Below are 26,138 nucleotides of genomic sequence, written 5' to 3' on the forward strand. Positions count from 1 at the left end.
GTGCTACAGTCTTGCCCCCCCAAATGAAATCCAGTGATGTATTCAAAATACTTCTTTTTACATTTTCTCGAGTTCTAATCAAAAGTATTCATACCTCAGGGCTAATGTTCATGTAAGGTCAGAACTTGGAAATCAGACCGAGATATTATAAATTTTGGGCCTTCATCATACCCACATACGGAGACCGTTGATCAATATCGTCCTACAGAATAAGCGCCAATATTTTGGCCGGTTGTATAACCATTACAAACTAACGCTAGCAACCCTTGTGTATTTTCAGCGACTTACGATGCCACTTGTGGAGAATTTTCACTGCACGTATAGGCCCAATAGGCCTAGTGAAACTTTTGTGTGAAAACTGGGCATATAGGCCTAGTGAATTAGAGTAGCTAATTTATTCATTGTATCCTTTTCATAATGTGCGGAATTATGCAGAAACCACGACGACTGTCTCTGCAATTGAGGTAAATTAAGTGAAAGTGTGTCATGATCCACTGAACCATTGGATGTGTATTTGTGCAGACGAGGTGCCCGTTAATACATATATTTCTTGGTAATTCCTACCATCAACCATCACGGGGTTTCCCCTCTTAAGAAAATGTTGCCCCCTAACTATTGAATGTTAGCTACGCCACAGTGGGAGGCCACGTTGACTTAGAACTTATGGTGTTGGTACAAGACCACAGATGGGACTCACTATTGTTTATAGTCTTTGCCCGATTTAAAATGTCTCGTGGTTAAAATGGCAAGCGAATGTGGCCAAAGAACACTTATATTAACAGAGGGCGCTCTTGTTAGCTTACATTTAGAGTTCATTTATGTTCTACTTACATTCAGAGCCATGTAAACCTCTTTGTTTGCATTAATGTAAGATACATAACCTGTCATTTTTAAAAGCTCGAAGCTTTAACGTGTTGAGATGTTTCATCCTATCAGAACAACCTATGAGAGGTTATTGAGCCCCCCCCCCTTCTCCCCTTGGCACTAGTATACTGCATGATGTTGGTGCGAAGAAGAGTTTTACCTGACCATTGCCTTTTCCAAACTTAAATGATCGGGCTGTTGTTTAGCATTAGGAGTGCTGTTGTAGGTGCAACTTTCCGAGATTTCCCCGCGAAAACACTTGGGATAGGGAAAAAAAGTTGAAATGTTATACATAAATCAGCCTCCCTAGAGAGATAGTCATGGTGGGGTGGGGGGGGGGCGAGACACACCCAAAATGTTCTGCTCAGTATGTGCGGTACACATGCTGACGGAGTTAGTGTGAAGGCTGGTTGCAATGGACCCCCCCCCCCACACACACACACACCTTCCCACTTCAAAGATAAATATGTAAGTTTTCTTTTCCTTCACAAAGAAGTAAAGTACAACTTCTTCTTCACAACACCTAGTCTTCGACTTTCCTTGTTTCATGCCGTGGCATCAATCCCTTTAATCCAATTTAGCACTCATTTAGCAATCAGGAGTTCGGATTGTAGCAGACTGAATTGTTTGTCACCTTATCTGAATATTCAATGTGACAGCATCATGGTTTGCTAGTGACCGTGTCCAAAGAATGCAATAGCTTTGTGACATAGTTGTTACAACATCAAATGATGTTATAGCATCACAGGCAATTGGGTTCATCTAGTAAAAATTTTAAATTATTTTATGCTAGAGAGCACCATGACAAGATTTCAGTCCCTTCCGTAATAATAAAAATGTCAAGAATGGGGATTTTCATTCATCTGTCAATAATAGTTAATGAAATAAACAATAAAATACCATTATCGATTGCAACTTGGGTTTATTGAAATCACCAAGTACAGTCCTCTTGTTGCAATGTCACGAAGATTAAAGTATTGCATTTATTCACCACAAATATGCTATGATATTACTAGAATAACAAAACAAATCGCTGCTCTTCCCAGCAACTAGATCGTAAGTAGAAATGAGCACATACTTATTTACATGTGAAACACAACCAGCTGTGGTATTTCCAAGATACATTTGGCATAGCAAGGTACTGTCAACCAGAATAAAAACATTTCATGGTTCCTGCTGCTGCGTATTGATTAACAGGGAACACTCCAATTATGTAATGATGAAGCAAGATCAATAATTGCCGTACAAAGCCACACCTCCTCATAAATACACACGTTATCCATTGAAACACACATCGCCATGTGTAAGCTACCTATCAATAACACACTCACCTTTGATGAAACTGTGACTTATGGTTGTCTACTGTAGGTTTAACCCTGTGACCTCATTAATATTCATAATATGAGCACCAAAATCAATTTTTTTATCAACTAATTATGGACCACCCACCCACCAAATATAGCATTGATCAATCATAGCCCTTGTTGAGTTATCGTGCATACAAACGTGTCACACACTTACACATATACACACTGAGAAACCGACCTTACTACAAAGCTTTCAGCAAGAAACCAAAACTACAAAACGCCATACACAAAATGCACTTAAATTTATGTTTGCTGTTGTGTTTGATCCAGGCACAATGCAACATGATATTTCTTGTTAATTAAACAAGCAAGAAATGTTAATTGACCGTCAAGACTGACTGAAACCACAAAATGCTCAACATACAATGGGTGGGTTCATTTGCTGCAATGTTCAGAAAATAACATTATATGAACCCTGCTGAAGGATAACTATTTCATGCCACAACAAATACCCTTTCACAGTGAAAAGAACCTTTTTTAGACTAAATAGATCTGTAAATAAATGAACAGAACATATGTCACCTGTGATTTGCTAAGGGCATATTTCTATAGCGTTTTAAAGTAAAGATTTGTTATTTATTTTAACATTGCTTACTAATTATTAGTCACTAGTATAAAATTCTTCTTGATTAACTGTATGATTATATGGCAGAAATGCACACTTTTGGCAAAAGTTTTGCTCAGTGCCATAGGTCAAATTATTGAATTTCTTCTCATATATTGTCTGAAAATTTTGCCAACAGATGATTGAACGAACACCGGCCCAGTGACTAAACTGAGAGGATGAACATTTCTAGTTGCCAGAGAAATGCTTCTGGTTGCAATTGTGACCTTGCAGAGAAAATTGCATCCAACTTTCACAAAAATCCATCGCAAAAAGAGCTTCCAGAGCACTTAAACAACCATAGATAAATGTAATACCACACTCAAGTTGTGAAATTTTAACCCTAAATTTATATAGCTGTTTTAATACTACTGATTAAAGTTACCAAGTGCTGTAAACTGGTCATATACAGTATACCAAAAGATTGAGTGATTTGCAAACCCTGAAACTGACATGTTGTATGATATTCTGCAGGTTTCCTGTAAACAAGGCTCTACTTGATTCATAAATAAGTACTTGACCACATCATGTATGTTGCATTGTGAGGCACAGTTAGACTATAAATTAGGTCTATAAATAACTTTAACCGCAGAATTGTGCTAGTAAATTCTTTGAACCTTTTGAGTAAGGAAGTTGAAAGTAGAGTGGTGATATTACGGGGGTTGTTTAACCATAGCCGGTGATTCTCGTTAGGCCTTTATATACTGTTAACGTATGACTATATTATATTTGACCTATACAGGTCACGTGACTTGGTTTGTCTTGCGATAAAATCGAATGACTTGTTACTCGACTTAATATGACTTGAAAAAAAAGAAGATTAACAAGGGACTTGACTTGACTTGTGTAATTACGACCGATACAGACGGCTGTAGTGAACACTCACGCACAATCCCATAATTAAAACTTGCAGTTGCCTTACAAATCAGCAGCAAACCCAAATAAAACATTAGAGATCTTACTGATTCCTTGAAATAGGTGTAAGGAGAATCATACATCGTTGTAAAGATATCGTAGTTCAAAAGTCGTATTCGAAGGCTGTTATTTTGTAAATTTATGATGTCATTATAGGATCTAGAACATTTTACCTTTTCTGTTTTCCCTTGCACGGCTTTTTTTCAATGTAGAATAGAAAAGAGAGTATTGACAATGTTTGACAATGAAAGTTAACATTAGGTCATGTACATATTTTACATTCAGCATTTTCAAAAAAGGCATCTTCATAACAAAATATCAACATAAAAAATGTTCAATTAAGGCACATGGGGATCGATGAAGCCATATTTAGACTTCTTAAACCTTTGTTTGTAAATTAACATTAAATCTGTGACATCTGCTAGATGGGGTGGGGGTGGGGGTGGGGTGGGGGAGGTGGTATTAGTTGATTGAGAAAGGTGTAGATCACAATTACCTCTACCACATATACCAAAGATGATGGTTTAGTCTTACTCTCCCTCTCATTTTTGAAAGATAATTTTGAAATATTGATATTTACATGATATGGCCAAATTAAATGTTTTGATACCACCTGCTGAGGTTGTTGGACCCTAATGGCAAATAATTCTGAGGTAGACTACATATTAAACATAGACTGATGTGGCACAGAATTTGTTTGGAACAGTAAACAACGAATAGGATAGAACTAAGAGTATATAAGTAGCGAGGTGAAAGAAATATGGCGATGAAAGGGATGGCTGAAGATAAACTATGCCGAGGATATGACAAAGTCTGAGTGTGAGCGATTGAAGTGAATGGGAATGAATGGGAATGAATGGAGGGGGGGGGGAGGTGAGTCTGGGACCTATGCGAGAAAGAGAGAGAGAAAGAGAGGGGGGGGGTTGAGGGTTAAAAGTAGGAAGAAAAAAACCTGAGGGATATAATGTATACAAGTTGAAGGGAATAGAGGGGAATGGAGAAGATTGGTGTTGGCCCGTAGTCATTTACAACATTAATGTGGACGTTAGAATGTTTAAAGCCTATTGGTGTATACTTATTCAACTTACAACTTTAATATAAATGAACATTGAAGTCTGCCACTCATCCACACGTTTCAGGTTACGGTGAGACAAAGTCTCAAGTGCCGTTAAGTACGAACACAATAGTTCTAAAGAACGTAATAACCATAAAGCTTGTATTAACAGAACGAACAAGCACCATAAAACAATCAGCATGTAAGTGTCTTCCTCTACAAAAGTGAAAGCGTTTTTTAATTAATTTGCTTTCAGTGTGTGTTAGATTTTTAATATACACAATGGAAGAGTAGTTATAGGGGAGATGAGTTTTATACATTATTTACATAATTATGCCTCAAGAGTTCTTGGGTAATCACACTCACATGTAGTGGACACTCAGGAATGGGCAGAGAGGTATTCGTGGAAAATTATTTTCAGTGTAGTAACAATGGAATAATACCGCAAAATAGAACAGGAGTGATATACCCTTAAGTTTAACTTGTGAGGTATATACTGTAGATCACAGCCAGTTTCCAATACTTTAGTCAAGCGAGATAAAAAAAAAAAAAACTAACTTTTAAATTTACTTTTCGATATGACCAGCTGAAGTTTTTCTTATAAGCCTAATATGAATTACATATATAGTAGAGATACTGAGTTATAATATACATAACACTTCCCAATTGGCGCGAAAGATGCCAGTGTTGACGTTAAATGTTAACCCACAAGTAACTATTTCTTATAAGAAGAGAACTTAATATCAACATTGCAAAATAATGACATGATACGTATATACATTTGCATACAAATAAATGAATGGATTATATATGTAGGCTGGAGAAGCCTACTCACAAGATACAGCCATCTGTGTTGAAATTGGTGACTCTCCTTTTCTCTTATACGGTATAGAATTTGACCGTACACACATATTAATTAGGTATGGTAAAAAGTAGCGTGCGTGAAGAGAAAAATGACAATAGCATGATAGGCATCCGACCTACTTTATCATCAATAACCTGCGTCAACCGAAAGTTCATTAAGCCCCCCCCCCAAAAAAAAAACACAAAAAAACCCCCAAAACAACAACAATTTCAACTTCCTTCTATCCGTCTGTCGATCTTTACTTCTCCATAATGCTATTCGTTTGCGGAATTAGTCAGCAGTTTGATGACTTGATATATATAGTTAGTCGCTTGAAAAGCATCGTTCACCATTCCATCTCAACAGGAAAATGGATCTTACTTCTTCCTCTTGGCACTGTCGAGAAATTGAAATAAGAGATGTTTGACACATATATTTCTTTAAACCATTGTAACCATGAGAGTGTTAACTAATGAATTCATTCTGAGTGTAAACGTTGTTAGTATCGGCCCGGAATATATAGACTGGACAGTGAAATAATTGTAATCCATGCGTGAACATCAACATGCATTATACTATAACCCTCAAACTATGTTTTTCCTCACTGAAACATTATCTGCCTAGCGTTACTCTCTTTCATGCCTGGAAGCAACTCGAAGATGCTGAACTATCAGGAAAATACTTTTATAAACTTCTAGCAATCCTTCGCATGCTGAAATATGGAGACAATGCTGATGTTCATTAAAGGGGTAGCCTATAACATGCAGAGGCACTGAGTTAATGTCGAGAACGGGGCTCTATCCGGTGACCTCAGCAATCACGGTGTAGATGAGCTGTTTATTCTCTATGGCTCACAAAATGACTGCCTGTCATTTTGTCAATGCATGATATATATTCCGAAACATACTTGAGTTGCGCAGTTTATGTATATATAGTTACGGTACTGAGTGATCCTACGCTGTAACACATACGCAGAAACCTTCATCATTAAAGATCAAAGTGAAATACATAGATAGAGGATTGTCATTCAACTGCATTGAGAGTCACAACACTGACAACGTTATAAATTAGTCTATATAGTCCAAAGAATCGCAGCACATTGAAATATTTTCTCTAGTAAACGGGCTATTGATGCGTACTTAGAGCGAATGTTTCTAGTACATGAATTCTGATGAAGTGAATTGTATACTAAGATGTGATAGAAACTGCAAACTGATTTTACTAACATATCAGGTGACTTTTGGAACATAAGTGAAATGTAATATCCTTTCCCTTGCGGTTTTAGCAAATTTATTTCTGACTCAGTATAGGGGGTTGAAAATGGTAACCACTGCATTTCATATACTACTGCAAATACATACTAAGCTGAAATTGTTTTGCGTATTTTTGGAACTAATCAATCTAATGTCCTCGCTCTTTTTGCCCCGTCCCCCTTTTCTGTTTTATCGCCCGTTTTATCGCCCGTTTTTCCCCACTCTATTCTTCTGCATATTCATTCATACATTCATCCATCTATCCATTTATGGATCCTAGCATCCATTCATCTTTCCATCCATTTATCTGTCCCCTTTTCTTTACATTTTACATGCATCCATCCATCCACCCATATATTTCCCAGTCTCTTCCTCACTCCCGGTTATTTGAAGGTATACAGAAAGTATATTGATAATACATTCATTCATTTACCGCTTTTTCCCTTTAAACCCAAATTGAAAGTTCATAGCAGAGTCGAATACTCTTTGATATGAACTTTCAATTTTACGAGCTTCCGATACAACGTATGAATAACTTATTTGCTGTTTTAAGCAATGATTAGTAACGATTAAGGTTTCATCTGTCGTAAGTGAAACTGAAGGAAGATTTCAAGCTAACAACGACCTCACTATCTGCGACCTTTTCAATAGCTTACTTCCTGTAAGTATACTCAGCTGTATCCTTGCCAGGCATACCTGGAAATAATCAGGTGTTGCCTAACATAAAATACATGTCTAGAGTACTATCTACAAACGTTGCTAGATTGAAGTTCTCATGCATATGTGTTCGGTGTCCAGCGTCCACAGTTAATGATCAACATAAAAAACGAAAATGGGTAATGAACACCGATAACGAAAATAGACTAGTGTCATTACATGTCTGCACCGAAGTGATTCCTTGTGAAAACTCCACACTGTCTTTTAATAAATCAGAAACAGACTTAGTGCATCACACTGTCATTCAGTTTGCCGAATATAATCAAAATTATCCTTCATATACATCATACGCTACTTCAGTACGGTATTATTGAGGTATTACAGGCTGCGACATCCAGGGACTATACAATTTCAACAGAAAATGAAACAAGCTGGTTTGCTTACGGTTAGCTTAAAAGTTGTCTACATGGCTCGGATAAGAACATTTCTTAGTGAATATGGACGTGTAACATCAAGTAACGTCTGAACATGGGCTCAATCATTCGTAACCATATAGGTTGTAGGAAAGAATGAGTCACCCAACCCAGTACTCTGATGTGTCAAACATAGCTCGATCCTTATCACTGAAATATTCCAAAATGAAAGAAAACTTACCCTTCCTTGTTCACAGTTGCATACATAGGTCTGTTTGTAATTTTCGAGGCGAAAGAATTGTAGCTTGCATTACCTAGAGCACGCAATCTGAAGCAGGATATACAAGAAGAAAAGTTCACGTCAAAGCACATCATATCAAATCACGATACATCTTATGATCTATATACATGATTTTCTTTGATGGTAGTTTGATGGGACGGTTGGCTTGTGGTGATGATTTCTTTGTACGACAACTAAAACTCAAATGTTGATAATTTCGTAACCACGTTGTCGTGAGAAAACCTCATGCTTGAAGAAAAGCCAAAAATGTTTTTGTTTTAATATAATCCATAAATCCAAATATAATTTTTACATTGCTCGAGTTATCGTATAGTGTCGTGATTCTGGGCTTCCCTTTCAAAAACATTACACGCGACGGTGCACTTCTAGCATTACCTTGCCCCCACAAGGGCGTAGCCTATATCATCATCGTCGCTTTCAGAGGACGAGACCTGATCTTCCGACGTGGACTCTTTGGGTTTTTCAGAGACACTGTATCAGGTTAAAATAAAGTAAATGGATCAAACTAACGGAAAAGCATAGTTTCATCAAAAAGTCGAAAGCATGAAAATTGAACATTTGTTGAAGAAAGTATTCACCTTTCTTTTCTATATATGCACAACTTAGCTGGCAGAATATTAACTGCCAGGATTCCTGTTTTGAAATCAATGTCAAATAAAACGCACAACTAATGCAACTTTCAAAACACATTTCGGTCTTTTAAAAGTTTAGAAGCTACGTGACATCAGCACCTGCCACATTTGCTCAAACAAAGTGACGGCACCCAAACATGGCCATATTATCTCCGTTAGCTGTTTCCTTTCACACAAATGGAACTTAAGCTATACGGAAATAATAAGAAAAAAATCATCCGGGATTGTATATAAGCAGGCCTATCCAGTGAACTTTGTTCCTAGAAGCTATTTGTTTATAAAACCTTTTCATTTTTAACTAACGTTTTCAAATCTGAGTCCTTCAATCTTCTCTTTTATATGTACTTATTTAAAATTAATTTATCTGATTACTACAATTCAACGATACTTACTTTATGTATGAATGTTTGCACTTTCTGTCCGATGCATTACCTGCAACGATATTCAAAAGAAATATGATTCATACTCAACAATCTAGATCATCAGTTGTTTGAACGATATATAGTGTTTTAAAAAATTTAAATGCTTTCATACTTCATTCGTGTTGTTTTGCTTAAAATAAATTAATTCCATTTAGACATGAGGCATTTAGCAATCTATGATATGCAGCAGTAAGGTGTTGCTGAATAAATTGCTTTCTTAATTACGTAATGTCGTACTTTGATTTAGGCATTCGCAGCAGTAAGCAATGTTATCTGGCAACGTTTGAGTAATCCTGCCATTTAAGAACAGACAACAGTATTTAGTTCTTTTAATTGACTATTTCATTTAGATAAGAGACTAATCACTGATGAATAGTTGTTTTAGGCAAAATGAACCAATAATATTATAATACAGATATCAGAGAGCCGTTTAATACAGGTTGTAAATGAGTTTCCAATTGTTCCAATGCGTGTGACGCTGCGTTTTGCGTTGTGCGTCGGTGTTGTGCATGTCGTCGTGCGGGTGAACTGCGTCCTTGGTTTAAATTAGCCATTATTCTGTTTGCTTCTGGTTTATTCTAATTAATTGATTCACAGTAACGATTACGATTGATGAATATTGACGTATACTTGTTTTGTATAGGATTAAAGTCAAAAGATTCATTCACACAACGCAGATATCAGATCAGAAATGCAGATTAGCAGATTAGATCAGCAGATTGTCCAGAATGACTGTCTGGAACTGATTTTGAAGATATATTTAATTCAGCGGTTTGATATCTGCGTTGTGTGAATTTTTGGATGTGTAACTGTTGAAAACAAATCTCTAGGAGATTTTCACAGGTTTTATTTTCTCTTCACTTCTGTGTAAAGAGGGACACATCAGGGTACAGACTCGGCTATCTCCGTGCAAGAATCTGCTTCTAAATATCACTATACTTTTTCATAGGATAGCCTTTTACATTTCTACTGAAACTATAATATTTATAGAAATTGCTTGTAAAACCTGTTGTTTCGAATGTATGGCTTTTGGTAAGTATTGGTCCATTATTGGTCCTTTCTTCTCTGTATTCGATATGAGGAAATCAAAACAAAGAAATAAAACAAAGAATGAATATACTCTTTATGAAATGTAAGCTTATATCTTCTTGAGCTTGAACGACATTATGTTGGTTCTCCTAGAGCAAAGGCTCCTATGCAGCAACGTTAGAGTCTCGTCACCTATTACACAAATATGAAACAACTTGATGCAGTTGAAATAACAGAATAGTAAATCAAAATTTAGAAAGAAAAACTGTTATTATAAAAGGAATACAATAGCGTAAACGAAAGTAATATTTTACAGGTGAGAAAAACAATACGGGTAGGGTATTATAACGCTATATATGTAACTATATGATTTCTTAAACTGAAAACGTGATGGATAAATTTTGAAGGCTCAATTAACACCAGAATTGTATGACCTCAAAAAGTACCTGAAGCAATGTATAACAAATATGTCTATACATAAGTCTGTTTCAGGATGTTTGTAGAAATGATATGATGTGGTCAAGATATTTACTAGTTTTAAAGATAATTAATACATAGTTCCTCCATGGCAAGGTATACAGATTCACGGCGTCAAACGTGGCTGCAACGAATGCTCTAAATGAAGAATACATACAATGAATGGAACTCGAATGCTTCATATCATATCTTTAAGAGATAACTTAATCAGAAAGTTGTTTGAAAAAGGAGATGGCACACAAAAAGACAGCATAAAATATACAAAATAACACCACAATAGTTAGTACTAGATTAACAATTACCTTGGAGGAAGAGGTTCTATATTTTGATAGTTATCCTCACCAGGATTATCTGTAATGTGATGTGAAATATAGAAAAGAAAAAAAAGGTGAAGAAATTACTTATTCTGTAAAGAAACATTTTAATAATATTATTATTATTATTTACCAAATTTATATGGCGCTCTTTTCATGCTTAAGCATGTTCAAGAGCGCTTTACAATGATAAAAAAATGGCAAAACCCTTAAAATATGAATATGAAGAATAAAATTGACACAGCTAAAATATTAATATCATATAAATATATATATAAACGAAGGAATAAGTTTCAAAATAATATATTTATAGACAAGAATACACTAAGTGCGAATTGTTATCATGGTTTCTTGACAGCGCGCTAATAGACTGGGCTGACGAGGATATAGTTTTATTTTTAATGTATTTGAATGTCTCATTGAAATTTCTTTAATCACCAATTGTAATAATTTGGAGATTTATTTTTATTGTTTTATTTCACAAATGATCACCAGGTGAACAGTATTCCAGAATTGTATTTTCTTTACAGTTTTCAGATTCTAGATGGCTAAAGATTGATGTAGAGCTAACTTGTTATATCGATTCCAATTGTTTAATCACTGTCCTTTTCAACTGATTGACACGAGGGAATGTAACTGATTAACTTTAAATGAATTAAACTTACATAAAATGTTTACATGGTGATTCTATACCTTCATTGAGAGCAGTGGAAAAGTAGGCCGTCTTAAATTGAATTGACATGGATTTTCGTTAGAATCGTAAGTTCCATTTCGGTTTCTCAAAGCTGTAGTTGAGGTTTCTCGAAGTGAATTTGATAGACTTCTTAGTCTTTTAAATGACCAACCAACAGCGTAATACCTTTGTTTCTACTCGATGTTGCCGGAAGCCCGCTCTTTAATTCCACAGTATATGCTACGTGTTAAACTCGAAGAAATGCAAGATGAAAACTGCGTTGGTGAGGGACTGACTGGGTTGGGTGTGGGTGTGGTGTTGATTCAGCACTGGCAGGGAAGTGAACTTATAGTAGTATTTCATAGCAGTATTTCATACACCAAAGTATACGTCTATATGTGTCTTGGATAGGACTGTAAAGTTAGCATTGTATAACATGTGTTCATAAGTAGTGCAACTGCAATATATTCCTACCAGCTGTAGACTTTCCTTCCACTGTGGGCCTACTAGCTGCATGACAGGCTGCCGGTAGGGTACCGTTATCTCCACTTCTACGTTCGTCAATCCTTGACGTTCTCCGTAAAGTGTTCGACACATTTCTAATGAAATCCCTAAATGGAAAGGATATACATGTGTAAAGAAAATGAAACAGAATGTCAAGAAAAGTTGATTAATTAATTAATTGATTGAGTAATTAATTGAGTTAACATCAGAAATATTGGATGGAATGCAACAGTACAGAATTTTGTTGTACATCAAATGTTTGTTAATTCTGAATTGCATGCAGCGAGTATAATTCCTTTTGATAGGTTAATCGATGAAAGTAGTCACATTAACGTCGAATGAAATTGTAGTTCAAGTGTTCACGCTATGGACATGGTCACGGTTGACTCTTATTTCTGTCTGAAAGCTAACAACCTTACAGACATTTTCTTTTCCAAAAATTATAAAGATTTACAGTTGGTTGTTAATCAAAAGATTGATTTCGTCCGATAACACTTTTTTTCGGTTGTTATAAGGAATCGAAGCGTCTGGAGTCATAACACGATACAGCTTTATCCTAAATTGTTGTCGTTCTTTGTAAGCTGTTATCGAGAATGTGATAAGCTAATCACATGCGCTGTATTAAGTAAGCTTATTTGGATAAACCATTGAACAGGTCTTATCATTTTCGTCTCTTCAGACGTAATAAAGATGATGGGATCTTAACAATTTCGGTAGTTTATAGCTAAATTGTGAAATGCCAACGAGGAATATTTTTCAAATTGATATAGGAAAAGTCATTCTTACTTGTCGATATTTGCTTCAATAAAGATTGACACCTAACTCAAACTTCGAAATTGTGTAATAAAAATGTTGTATTATCCGTAAATAACATTTCCGTTACCTTGTAGCTACCATTGATAATTGGTAGTGACTTTCAGTCCTATCTGAAAAGAATAAAGAAAATAATGTTAATAATTGAAGCACGATATAATGGAAATGCTCTACTTTGAAGAAGGATATTTAAGCAGTGTTATCTCAAACCTGTCATCCATAATGAAACACGTCATTCGAGGTTAAAGTTATGCTGTACATTTATAGGACATTTTGCTCACTGTTAAATTCTGCATACAGACATTTTACCTTATGCTACTGTCATAAATACTACATATAAGCAATACACAGTATATTGTTAAACATCGTCATAGAAAGGGGAAGTAAGTAACTCATTTTCAATTTACGGTGATAACATGCGCACTATACAACTGACAGTTAATTGTAAATTCTAGTCATCAGTAACATAACGCTACAGGTATTGTGGTCTATTCTGTATGTATTTCAACGTCTGTACAGTTATTAAATGGTGTTCAACATCTTTTAACAGGTGGTATGATATGCTGACAAATTTTACTACGAGTGGTCACATTTAATTAGCGACAGTCTGCCGGACGCTGAAAGGAATCAAGATTATTTAATGCTAAAAATGACCAATCCATTTATATATAACTATTAGTGTGTAACGTGATACTCTCGACATTGTGCAATAATTTAATTCAAAGATAATTATGGTCACTATATATAAATGAAACCTTTAACTTTATATTTAGCACATAAATATTGCCAACATTTAATAGCCTTGTTATTATCTTCAAGTGAAAGTGGAAATATGTAACCGTACTGCTCTTTTTGCATCAAGTAATAAAGAAATGGATCTTTTTAGCTTAAAACTATAATTGTATATGCGTGCAAAAGATGTAGCGATAAGATGTGTTAAGCGATTTCAGGATATCATTCACATAACCCTGTTTTCTTTGTGCATTCAAGTGCTTTCATTATTAATTATAGTAGGATGATCGAGGGAAAGTTAAAGGTGAAAACAAAGCAAGTTTGTTGAACTTTTAATGGAATGCAAAACTTGAGCATTAAGTTGTTACCTGACTTTGAAATCTTCCAAGCAAGAGCCGCAAATAGGATAACTATTGTAATGATGCACCCACCGATTACTATCATGATCAAGTCCTTGTTTCCTGAATCTGAAGAAGTTAATCATAGAGAGATGCAAACATTGTCAATCATAATATTTCCGTACTGTAACGTAACGTAGAAAATACACATGTTAGAAAGACCATTCGATTTGTTACTAAAATTCATGTACCTCATGTAGGTACTTTCTGTCTCAATTTGAAGCACCGTAATTATATTACAGAATGAATGTAAAATGAGATATCTTATGCAAATGAAAGTAGTTTGTGACAATAAAATAGGATACTGGTTTGCTACGTGGCCACAAAGGATGCGATAAGAAGGAATACAGTAACCCTAGCACCCACAGTTAATGTACACATGAGAGTAATAAAATGTGTGATTGGAAGTTAGTATCACAATCCGATACTAAAACTGCTTTAGAAAGCTGCACAGTGCCTTTAACTGTTTTAATACCCTACTCGTCCTCTAAAGAAGATATACGGTATCCTGAATGTTACTTTATCTGCTACAGTATAAACCACGGGCGAAGAACCCATGGGGGGGGGGGCTTCCCCACCCTTTTGAGCTGTTCGGTACGTAACACAAAATACCCCTCACTTTTCAGGCCTCTAATGAAAAAATAACAATCATGAAAATCAATCCACGTGTAACAAAAAACACGGGTTAGTCGAAAGCTCCAGTAATGGCAAGATCGTCCAATGTCTCACAAATACTGTTGATGTGACATAGGCTCTTGATGATGACAGTCACCAGAACAAATCGAGATGATTTGACCTAATTCTGGATATTAATAACAGCGACGAATGTGTTGTTGTATGACGTCATTCTGTTTCCCATGTGACGTCATCTTCGATTGATCGGACTGGTTTTCGCCCCCCTACCTCCCCACCTTCCCCACCTCAAAACAGCTATCTACGCCCATGGTATAAACTGAGTAATCGTTATATATACACAGAATCATTGAAAGATAACAACCTCTAACGTGAATCATGTATCAGCCTGTCACAACCTGTCACATGAAACACGAAACATGTATCAACCTGTCACACACAACCTGTCACAGCCGGTCATAACCTGTCACAACCTCCCACAACCTATAACATGAAACGTCGTGAAACTAATAGATCCAATAGAAACAACATATTCATCGACTACTGCCACTTTTTCTTTGTCAGTTTGTCACGTACTAGTACTCAATACTATATATATGCATTCCTTCCATGTGAAGTATCTCACTAGTTAAATGGTAATGTCAAATCACTTGTATTAAGTAAGGAAATGTTAACCAGAACAATCCGTTGTGTAACATGGGTTTATTGTTGGTCGAATATTCAGTTTCACTTAGAGTTATCCACTTTAAAACAGTTGTATTAATGAAGGAAATATGGTTGATATTGTAATGTTATGGTTAATAAGTGTTAGTCTTCCTTTTTAATGTTTAATGTGATTAGCTCCACGTCATAATATAACGTAGGATACCTTCAATGCGAGGATACTTGAATTCAACTATGCTACTACTTTAAAGATTCTGGTGATATGGTATAAAAATGTGTTATGAATCAACATAATTATTTATAATTATTACTATACATTTTGTTTACCTTCTTCTATGGTAAAAAATTTGAACATGTCATTTAAACCTTGCCAGAGTATATATATAGCTGCATGGTAATGGTTGATAATATCACAATGCACGTTCAGAAAAACTTTCGTTTTCGAGATCATTTTGAAGTTTTCAAGCATTTGCAGTTTCCATTTCAGCTTAAACTAACACTATAGCTAAGAACTGTTCGATTAAACTTTTCCTCTTTTTGAATATGTTCTAATGACATCATTTTCCAGTTTTGTAAACCGTTTTTACTCTGTAAGTATACTGTAAGAGTATGGTAGCCTGACGCTTCGCACACAAATTTGAAACCAGGACCCTCGGGTAGCTTCTTCAATTATATTAATTTTACACACGGCAGATCTATACAGCAGAAAATGTTAATGATATGTTTATAATTGTAGTGAATAGGCAAAGACACTTGTTAATATGTTAATGTAGTTGATATACTAGTTTAGTTAGTAGTTGAATACTAATTTTTATAGTGCTATATAGCACCTTTATAGTTCAAATCATGACTCCTTTTCATTGAAATTCAATTCATTTCAATTGTTTCACTTTCATAATTTAGTAATTATCAAATGTTCTTCCGATGTTAATTGCTCTGCCGATGTTAATGGATAGTTTAAAAAAAAATAGATAATCAAATTATTGTCAATTACGGTGATGAAAAAACAATTAAATACTGTAATCAATTGGTAATGTTTGGTTGAAAAAAATAAGAATTTGTTTTATTTTGGTTTAAAAATGTTCATTATTAATGAGACAAGTGCACAATTATTTTATTCAAGTGATACAGACATATTACTTACTCTCATAGATCTGTACTTGTAATGTAACACTACAGTTGAGAGATGAATACTCCTCTACTCGACACCACAGAGACTGCCCATGATGTGTTCGGTTCGCCTTTAGCATCAAACGACTGCACATTTCTTTGTGATTGTCGAACTTCGTAAGGGTTTCTTGTGGTAAGGTCTGTGCATTGTCTATACTTCCTTCGTTGATTAGCCACCGTAGTCGCATATCGTTACTACGTGCATTAAACTGTAAACAGCAATCGGCTGTGATGTTGCTTCCTTCGTAAGTAACATTTTGATCAGTTGAAAGGGTCAGATTTCCTAATGTTAAATAGGAAGACGAATGCATTATTAAGACATTTGTTAATGAAATTATGATATGCAGTTATGGTGTAAGTATGCTGAATCCTGGAAATCTAGTTATAACGCAACATAATAACCGTGGAATTTTCACTACAATAATACAGTGTAATAGGTATTGACTAGTCTCTGATCAAACGGTTTCCAATAATGTCCAATGCATGTTTTATACATTTAAACCCTTTTCCTAAAAAACAAGGATAATTGCATGCTAAAACCCCTCCCCTATAGGTAAAGTTAATACACTTAACTAGTTTTACCCAGTAGCTTGCTTTATATACTTACTATATTATTTGATCTTATTCAGCCTAACATTTATATTTCAAGTTGAAACCTCTTAAGGAATATCCGAGTTCTTCATTACATTCTAACATGTTATTATATTATCTCATTGTACACCATTGACAAAATAGATTAGATTGAACACGCCAATGACATTACAAGAAACCAACTATCAGTAAAGACTACCTTGGAAAATATTATTGGAAAAGTGTCATTTGTTCATTGTAAATAGAATCAAATACATACCTAAGACGTATAAAGTGAACTTGGTGGCATTCGCTACACTGAACTTAGGGAACATAGTACATTTATAATCTACCGCGTCTTCAAATCCAACCCTCTTGATTGTTAAAACAGATCGGTCTTTGTCGTTCCGTTTCGTATATTTGTTCCTATCATAATTTATCTCAGTTGTTTCATTATCCAACGTCCATGACCATTCTTCGGGGTTATTGCCATGGCACGTTAGCGACTGATCTGTATCAATGATGGCGTGTCGAACTTTGTCCTTTGCAAGACCTTGGCGTGGATGAGAAAAACACATGTAACAAATTTCAAACAATGATCAATATTTACCTGTTTCCAAGGAATGCAGTTAAACTGAGTTGTTGTAAAATGCCATAATCAATACTTTCGACTAGCGACGAAAAAAAGAAGAATATGCTTCGAATTTGATAACCGCTTTTGTATGTCATTTTCATGATTCTTGCTTCATGATCTGTTCAATTCATCAAGGCCTGCTTTCGATGGTTACATATCCTCGTTGTACTATTTCACCGATAAGAAAATCATATACAGCATTACCGCATGATTCTATTACTCTATAACATTTTATTACACATTACCTCACCGCAAAGCTAAGTCCCTGCATACACCCTATATCGATTAAGAGCGATACGTGTAGAGTGTAGACATAAGGAGTTTCCTTCGTATCTTTGTCGTTAGATTGTAGTAAATAATAGTTAGATTTCTGTAAAAGATGCTGTCATAAGTTGATTTGCAGTACAGCAAACTCTTGAAAATTATTGTCAGTGTGTGTTTCATTCAATTACAATACATATTGCAAAAACATAACATTTCTTAGATGACACAAAATGATATGAAAGACTTACCCATTTGGATTAGTGTAACACATATAAGAAGGCTTCCACTGATGCTGGCCCTGATCATATTAGCGTAAAACGTTGTTTAGTCTCTAGTGAGAAACCCTATTATTATCGCTCCCGTTTCTACAGTCGTCGCTACTTATGACTCTTTACTTACTGATTAATTTCACACTACTGTCTTTCATATATATATATGTATGCACTGTCTGCTTGTATGAAACCGCAAGTGTAATAAATTACCGATTAAAGGTCCCGTCTATATCAGTGAAGTTATGATGCATTAACTGTTATATTCTCATCTTTAAGTAAAGTGGAGTTTACAATCTTCACTTTTTCCCAAATTATGCTTGTGAAAATTCATTGGAATTTTTGAAACTATTTCAAGTTTATTAAACCTTTTCAAGACATCACCTCATATTAAAAGGACCGGCCTTGCAAATAAATACAAGAGCAATGTCGCCAACATCTAAACACCCAAGTATTGCTGATGCTTCATAGGCTTAATCTATACCTTTTACAGTTGCTGCAAACATCACAATGACCATCCCATTCTCCGTCTAACTTACACGACAATTCTGTGACTTATCGCTGAATCGCAAGCAGCTGCGTATTTAAGAGAACTATTTGGTATAATCGACGAAGTGTCCAGTTCTGCAAAACGAGCTTACCTAAGTCCAGCTTACTTACATTCAGAAAGACGCTTCTCTTCGTTAATTCAGACGGAGTTTAACTTAACACTTATACAGTGCAGTGCGATTGATAGGATATGGCATCGAATAGCGCTCGATAGGTAGACGCTACTTGAATGAAATGTAATAAATGGCTTTGTATCTTTAAGTATGCCTATAGCGATTTTGTTGTTGTGTTTATACAGGTCTTTCCATAGAAAAACGATAAATTGCTTTCATTTGTTGCTAGTGATATTATATTTGTATTTTTTCTTCTTTTCTGGCTTAAACCTGTATGAAACAATTTGGATGAGAACAGCTTGATCTTACTATTTAAGCAAGGAATGCTTGGCGCTAATCATTTTCAGGAAGTAACAAAAATGCGGTGATTACTTTAAAGTTACAAAATGGTTTAGTGTTACCGATCAGCTCATGTTCCAAGATATCAAACAGGTCATTTCTTATAGCAGCTGTTATCCGAACCTCCCATCTTGTTTCAAGTTTGATATCAATCGAAAAGTTGAACTTGTTTCCAGTTTGGAAGCTTTAGTTTCAAAATGATCATATTTTAATGGCGTCTTTCATTGTCAACGACAGAAAACCAGAATATTTACTTTATTGCATGAGAAGAGCTGGTAGCACTCCTTCAGCAAATGGCCCAAGGACACGAATGTAGTAAGCATGTAATATATGAATCGCATGTTATGTACATGCAATACATGTTATAAGCATGCAATATATGATTCGCATGTAATAAGCATGCAATACATGTAATAATTGCATGCAATATGATATTCGCATGTAATAAACATGCATTATATGATACACATGTAATTAACATGGGGAGAGGGGGAGGATGAGGAGGTGGAAGGGCGGGGGAGGATGGTGTTGAGGATTTAATGACCGACATGTATGTATTATACACTGTAGTAAAGACGTTAATTCATGTTCATATTAGTTAGTTCATGGAAGAGCAAAATGGGCATATAAGGGCAATCTCATGAAAATATATCTACAACATTTCGGCGGAAGCATTTTGAATGAGGAGGCGTTTAACAGTTTTTTTAAAATGATATTCTGGTTTTACTTAGTATCCTTATAAATGTTATATTGTTTAGAGGATGTTACAAAATAGAAAATGAAATGTACGGTATTTATACATAACAATGGAAGTCAACAATACTCTCTCCATCCCATCACTCCCCTCCCCGGAAAATTATGTGAATTTTCAGAGAATTAGCGAAGTTACACTTTTTCTGATCTCTTCCTATGTCTTTTTTTTTCTATTTCGCAACATCAACATTTGCTGAACTTTGATACACATGAACGACATAAATGTGAATTTGCAATCTCAATTTGTTTTAGTTTCTTCAATTAAATAAAATCCTGATAAATGTTATATTGTTTAGAGGTTGTTACAAAATAGGATATGAAATGTACGGTATTGATACATTACAATGGAAAGTCAACAATACTCTACCAACCCACTTACTACCCCCTCCCCATTCCCCCAGAACAACTTGTCTTTTCAGCGAATTTAACGAAGTTACACTTTTTTCTTACCTCTTCCTCTGCCCTTTCAATTGTTCAACATTAACATTTGCTGAACTTTGATACACATAAACGTCATAAATTTCAATATGCAATCTCAAATTGCTTTAGTGTCTTCAATTAAATAAATTTAGCTGCAATGTTGAAACCAAATCAGCTGAGAAAGAGCAATACTTATGAATTCGGGGATCTTTATAGAAGAATAGCTGTATACCTCATTGTTTCTCACATGAAGACGTCTGAGTGAATCTCTTCGTCAATATCAAAACGTTTATATCGTAAGTTTTTCTTAATATGACAATTGAGCTTTGGGTATGAACTGACATACCAGGTACACGTATTTCAACCTCTTTGTCTCTAGCGTCACAGTGAAATCCAGACATTCCTGTTATGTCTTGGATTAGCCTTGTCTCTTAATATGTTAAGCCGGACTTATGTATAATCAGTAAGTTCATGGTTTTATATATTTGAATACAATAACGGTCCCAGATGTCATAAGTCATTACTTAGAAACACATTGAAGCAGGGACCTTTATGTATCATTTCGTATTGTAACAGTAATTAAAGTTACACTGAACAGAAAACAAATATTAATTTGACTTTCTATTTAACTGTATGTATATTTCAAAAAGTCTAACGAGGTTTGTCAATATCATTGTCTTAAAATGTTTGTCCTTCAGAAGGTACAAAAAATGTCATTTTAGGACACGTTAATCGTATAATTTGTTACAATTCATTTAATTGCTATGTTATCAACACGATTACAAATCACATACCTACATGACAAATTTCATGTTACAGAGAAGCTCGCAATGAAACGTGTTTTATCTGGAACATCTTCATTATTATTTCCATTCCATCTGTCTCGGAGTTTACTTTCAGTAGCCTATTATTCACTTTGATATTATGTATAATGATTTGTTGCTTGGTCCGTTATATCATTTTGAAAACAAAAACATTCGGACCTATTATTCTTCGTGACACTGATCTTTAAAAGCAAATAATATTTACAATATTATCTGTTATAAAACACTTGGTAGTTCGTCCTTATAAATATTTATTTCTTCTCCGTAGTTTGTCATTTCAACGGACATAGGTCTAAGGGGAAAGAACAGTTTTTCAAGTAGTATTTTCTTATATGAAAATTCTATAATGATAAGGTGTTTTATAATATTCTGGAATTAAAATTTCAGTCTGTTATCCTTCTCTATGAATTGATCTTTTACAATATACGTCACTTAAAAAAAAATCCTGATCATGAACCAATTTGATAATTCCTACTCATCTTGGCTGTACCCCCCTCCCCACCACCTCTGAAGAATCCTAATGGATGGCTGTTGTGGGGTGGGGGTTATTGGAATGTTAAATATTACATAGGTTTTAAGTAGTGACAATAATCATCGGTGCTTGAGTAAACATGTGTAGAAGGGTTTTCTTCCTCATCCGTAAGTCCTTGGTGTTGTAACTCTGATATACCTGAGACACTGTTAAAAGAATTAAGCAATAATTTGAGTTCAGGTGAACGAAATCCATGCATGCCACTACAAATCAATGTATTTTCATGCAATGTGGCAACACAAACGTTAAATATTCCATTTTCGAATAGAAACCAGTTTCATGTTGTAAGTTTTTAAACCAATAAACGGATTGTTACGGTAATATTGGGCAGTAAGCATGGTATTAACGACGAATTCACGACTGAAGCTGTACAATCTTAAAAAACTTAAGCAATAACGGTTTCAAAAATGTTTAAATTTGTGTGACCTGAATAAGCTCTGGTTGTTAACAGAAAACAGAGTCGTTTTGTGCTCTGATCAACCAGTCAGTGTTCGGGGGTGAGTCGTGGACTTTTAGTCTTCACGACTAAACATTTTCCAGTTGAGTGAGGTCGAGATCAGTCGCATATTGCGCTGTAGACTTTATGAGATGTCGTTGGTTTTAATTTATTCGAATAAAGATCAATAGGAAACCAGTAACAGTTCTTGTTTACTCATAGCTCTAACATTAGAAATTTAAAAAAGCAAATTCGCATTAGATGGAAATATATCCAACTTAAGACCATTGTCGATTAAATTACAATTTGCGTATAACTATGTGAGATTCTATTCCGTATAATTATTCAGGAGGTTTCATAATGTCTCTATTTCGTAACGTATCCTAATTGTTGAATGGCATTCAGAGAATTGTGTTATGTTTAGTTTGACACACGCTGATACAGTTCATTTAGTATGAATATGAAAAGTTATATCGTAACGTATTTTCACTGTTTCTTTCACGTTCCTTCAATTTTAGTGACCACGTAACTTACATAACACCAGAGGAGTCAGTCTAGTATCTGACACTCCGTTAAAAGATTACATTAGTCCTTCCGATGTTTCCCACGTGGTTCTGTGTCGTTATTTTTCGAACTAGAAGTTATCATTATCATAGCCAGTACTAACAGTTGGTATTGTTGCTGCACTCAGAAGGTACGAACCAGCTAGTCTTTTGGAAGTTCATTGTTTATCATTCCATATCACACACGATTATATTTGTTTCGACTGAAAGACACGTATTCTCCTGCTGAATATTACAGTAAATTCAAGAAGAATATGGCAGACAATTATCTTTGCCTTACCTTTGGCCAACAATGTCATAACCTTCACCATTCCGATTGTCATGAACGTTAGATTTATGCGACGATCCGTCAGATGGGACACATTGTAACCTTTTGTATAAAGTAAAAAGTATTGATAATGATAAAAAAGAATGAAATAAAATATACATCTATATATTTTATACATACATATATATATATACATACATATATATATATATATATTTATATAAATATATATATATATAAATAAATTTATATATATATATATATATATATATATATAAACATATATATATTTATTTTATATATATATATATATATATAAACATATATATATATATATTTTATATATATATATACATATTTAGTCCAGTTATTTCTTTTAACTATGTGGCAATAAGAAGCATTATAGTTATAAAAGAAGTCTGAAAATTGATAGTCGAATAACGTGTGTTTCATTTGATACCTTTACCAAGTCTTTTGAATTCAATAGCGGTAACCGCATGTAAAACTTAATAGAGACAACTTTCATGTGCTTCTTAAAATTTAAAGCCGAAATGACCTACGATATTATATATATATTTAATATATGACACATCTCATGTAAATATACATGCTTACATTCGAAGTGGAAGCCTAGTTGGACTATCTCGTACTTTCATTAGTCATACATATTACCTTTGATCCACAATTTCATAACCTTCGTTATCAATACTACGAATTCCAGTTGGTGAGTCGGTCGTCGTCTTAGCCCAATGTTTTCTGGATGTAAGAGGAATATTCGATAGCAACGAGAACATGCCCACTTTGTTGATAGGAAAATAATTACAGCAGCAGCATTTTCATGTTACATACGACAGTTGCATCACACGTTATATGTATACATATATGACAGTATGCTAGTTTGAAATGTTTACATTGATGTCTAAAAATACCAATATTATTCCGGAAGTTCTGTGTCAGACGATAAAAACACCTCACCATCATCATATTGATAACAAAGAATATCAAATGTTAGTACTGGTCTTTCTTTCTTAAGTGATTATCCATGCTACATATATAACAGTATTACCTGCAGGGACACCGAAGAACGTGGAATAAACCTGTAATACAGCGAGCATCTGTGGAAGACGAACAAATGATATAAGGGATGGTAATGCAATACACACATGAAGGCAAAGCAACAATATTGTGCAAAACTGCCATGAAATTTACTTATAATACTGCCATGAAATGTTACTAATAAATCTACTTCTATCAGAAATTCCTTAGGTTTATTTTCTAGGTAATATGGTTTTCGAATGAAAAAAATTGTAATCGATGACAATATGATGATTTGTCTTGTTTGTATACTTTGTACAAAACGAAACACGAGAGCCATGCAAGGAGTTGCAGATCTCATCTCCTCTATAAAAAAAAAAAAACATTAAGATTTTTCGACCATAGACCTCTGACGTTAGACCTCTGACGTCATCAATCACGTAGGCACAATGTTACATAGTCAGTCATCTACCTACCGAGTTTAAACTTGCTCAGACTTACGGTGTAGGATGAGTTCACGACACACTTTTTCGAACAATGTATGCCAACTTGACCTTTGACCTCAATTTTCATTCGACCCGACCCTTACCACCTAAATTTGTCCTACTTTAAAATTCTTCTCATTATTCTCTACATATGTTGTGATCGAATGCTTTGTTCCTACATGTTGACAAGCAGAAAATGGGTAAAAACTAAGGTAATGTTTACCTTTACCTTTGACCCACGCCCTATGAGCTATGACGTCACCAATCACGCAGACACAAGGTTACATCGTCAGACACCTACTCACCAAGTTTGCACTTGATGGAATTTACGGTCTGGAAGGAGTTCGCGGGATATTTTTTTCTCACTTACACACCCCCATCCTCACATTTCTGATGTGGGGTTAAGTACAGTATCTAATCTCTCTATGCATTCCTTACATGTAGAGAGATGAGGTAAATAGGGTTTCACTGGTCCTTTACTGTAAAGGAGCAACATAACAGCAAATCCGACAATTAGCAAAAAAGCTTGCATTTAAGTTAAGTTTAAGGTGGCAATTATTCTGAAAGTGATCCATTTGCAACAATAATAGAAAATGACAGGTTTCGCATTTGTCGGAATATTAACGTTTTGGTTTCCCTTCTATTTATAACTCGCACGCAAGAGGAAATGTTATTGTAAGTATGGTGTATTCCATGGCACATTGATATTAAGTTATAAATTCCATGTTTTTCATTAAAAAACATAATATTAGATATTAGGATATACTTTAATCAATTGAAAAGCGACTCCTAAGTATTGACTTTAACATTCATCCTGATTATGGAACTGCTTAATTGTTGACTGTATTCACGGAATGAACACTGGAGTACTACCTTAACAGTTGTATACCCTCGGGGTAGCGTTTATTAGTGTTTAGATCGATAGCAGTTGTTTGTTCGCTCAAACAAACGAATCGGGGGTCCAGCGTTTTTATTCTTACCAGATTTTACAATCTTCAAAATTAAAACCGATGTAATCAGAACAGTAACAACTACAAAGACAGCCACATATGTCCATAGTTTGTCCGCTCCGTCTACGAAAAATGATAAAAATAAAAAAGATTTATGAAAATAAAACGGAAACTTGTTTCATAACTTCCTTCTTGATAGAAGTTAGCATCATATTGATCTTTAGAGTATATCAAAATATGTCACCAAACAGTACTAGCATTGTTCGATACAGGTGGCAAAATGCGATGAACATTTTGAGAGAAGCAGTTTTTCAGCCGGATTATTCGGAACGTGCGTGCAGTTTAGTTGCTCTGAAAAGCCCCAGTAGAACAAGTAAGCACGTCTGCAATTTTGTGTACAAG

General features: G+C 34.9%; 2 protein-coding genes across 2 annotated transcripts in view; both read right to left on the reverse strand.

Moving 5' to 3' along the window:
- LOC139976990 (uncharacterized) overlaps positions 1 to 26,138 on the reverse strand; it is a 71,142-nt gene that overhangs the window by 42,631 nt on the left and 2,373 nt on the right. The window lies entirely within an intron of this gene.
- On the reverse strand, positions 1,802 to 19,092 carry LOC139976989 (uncharacterized). Its single transcript, XM_071985932.1, has 12 exons — positions 18,449 to 19,092; positions 17,583 to 17,855; positions 16,707 to 17,015; positions 14,237 to 14,335; positions 13,207 to 13,249; positions 12,294 to 12,430; positions 11,135 to 11,183; positions 10,333 to 10,391; positions 9,297 to 9,336; positions 8,648 to 8,743; positions 8,213 to 8,299; positions 1,802 to 6,044 (listed from the first exon to the last, which is right to left on the reverse strand). Exons 1-12 carry the CDS (start codon positions 18,504 to 18,506, stop codon positions 6,026 to 6,028), a joined length of 1,269 nt encoding a protein of 422 aa, XP_071842033.1. The 5' UTR covers positions 18,507 to 19,092; the 3' UTR covers positions 1,802 to 6,025.

The sequence above is a fragment of the Apostichopus japonicus genome, chromosome 12 (genome assembly GCF_037975245.1).
Source record: "Apostichopus japonicus isolate 1M-3 chromosome 12, ASM3797524v1, whole genome shotgun sequence".
NCBI classification, from domain to species: domain Eukaryota; kingdom Metazoa; phylum Echinodermata; class Holothuroidea; order Aspidochirotida; family Stichopodidae; genus Apostichopus; species Apostichopus japonicus.

Coding starts and splice junctions, on each gene's coding strand:
- LOC139976989 (XM_071985932.1), bottom strand. CDS start 18,506: ATGATCAGGGCCAGCATCAGTGGAAGCCTTCTTATATGTGTTACACTA. Junction 13,250..14,236: donor TTGGAAGATTTCAAAGTCAG/GTAACAACTTAA, acceptor TATTCTTTTCAG/ATAGGACTGAAAGTCACTAC. Junction 12,431..13,206: donor TTATCAATGGTAGCTACAAG/GTAACGGAAATG, acceptor CTTTCCATTTAG/GGATTTCATTAGAAATGTGT.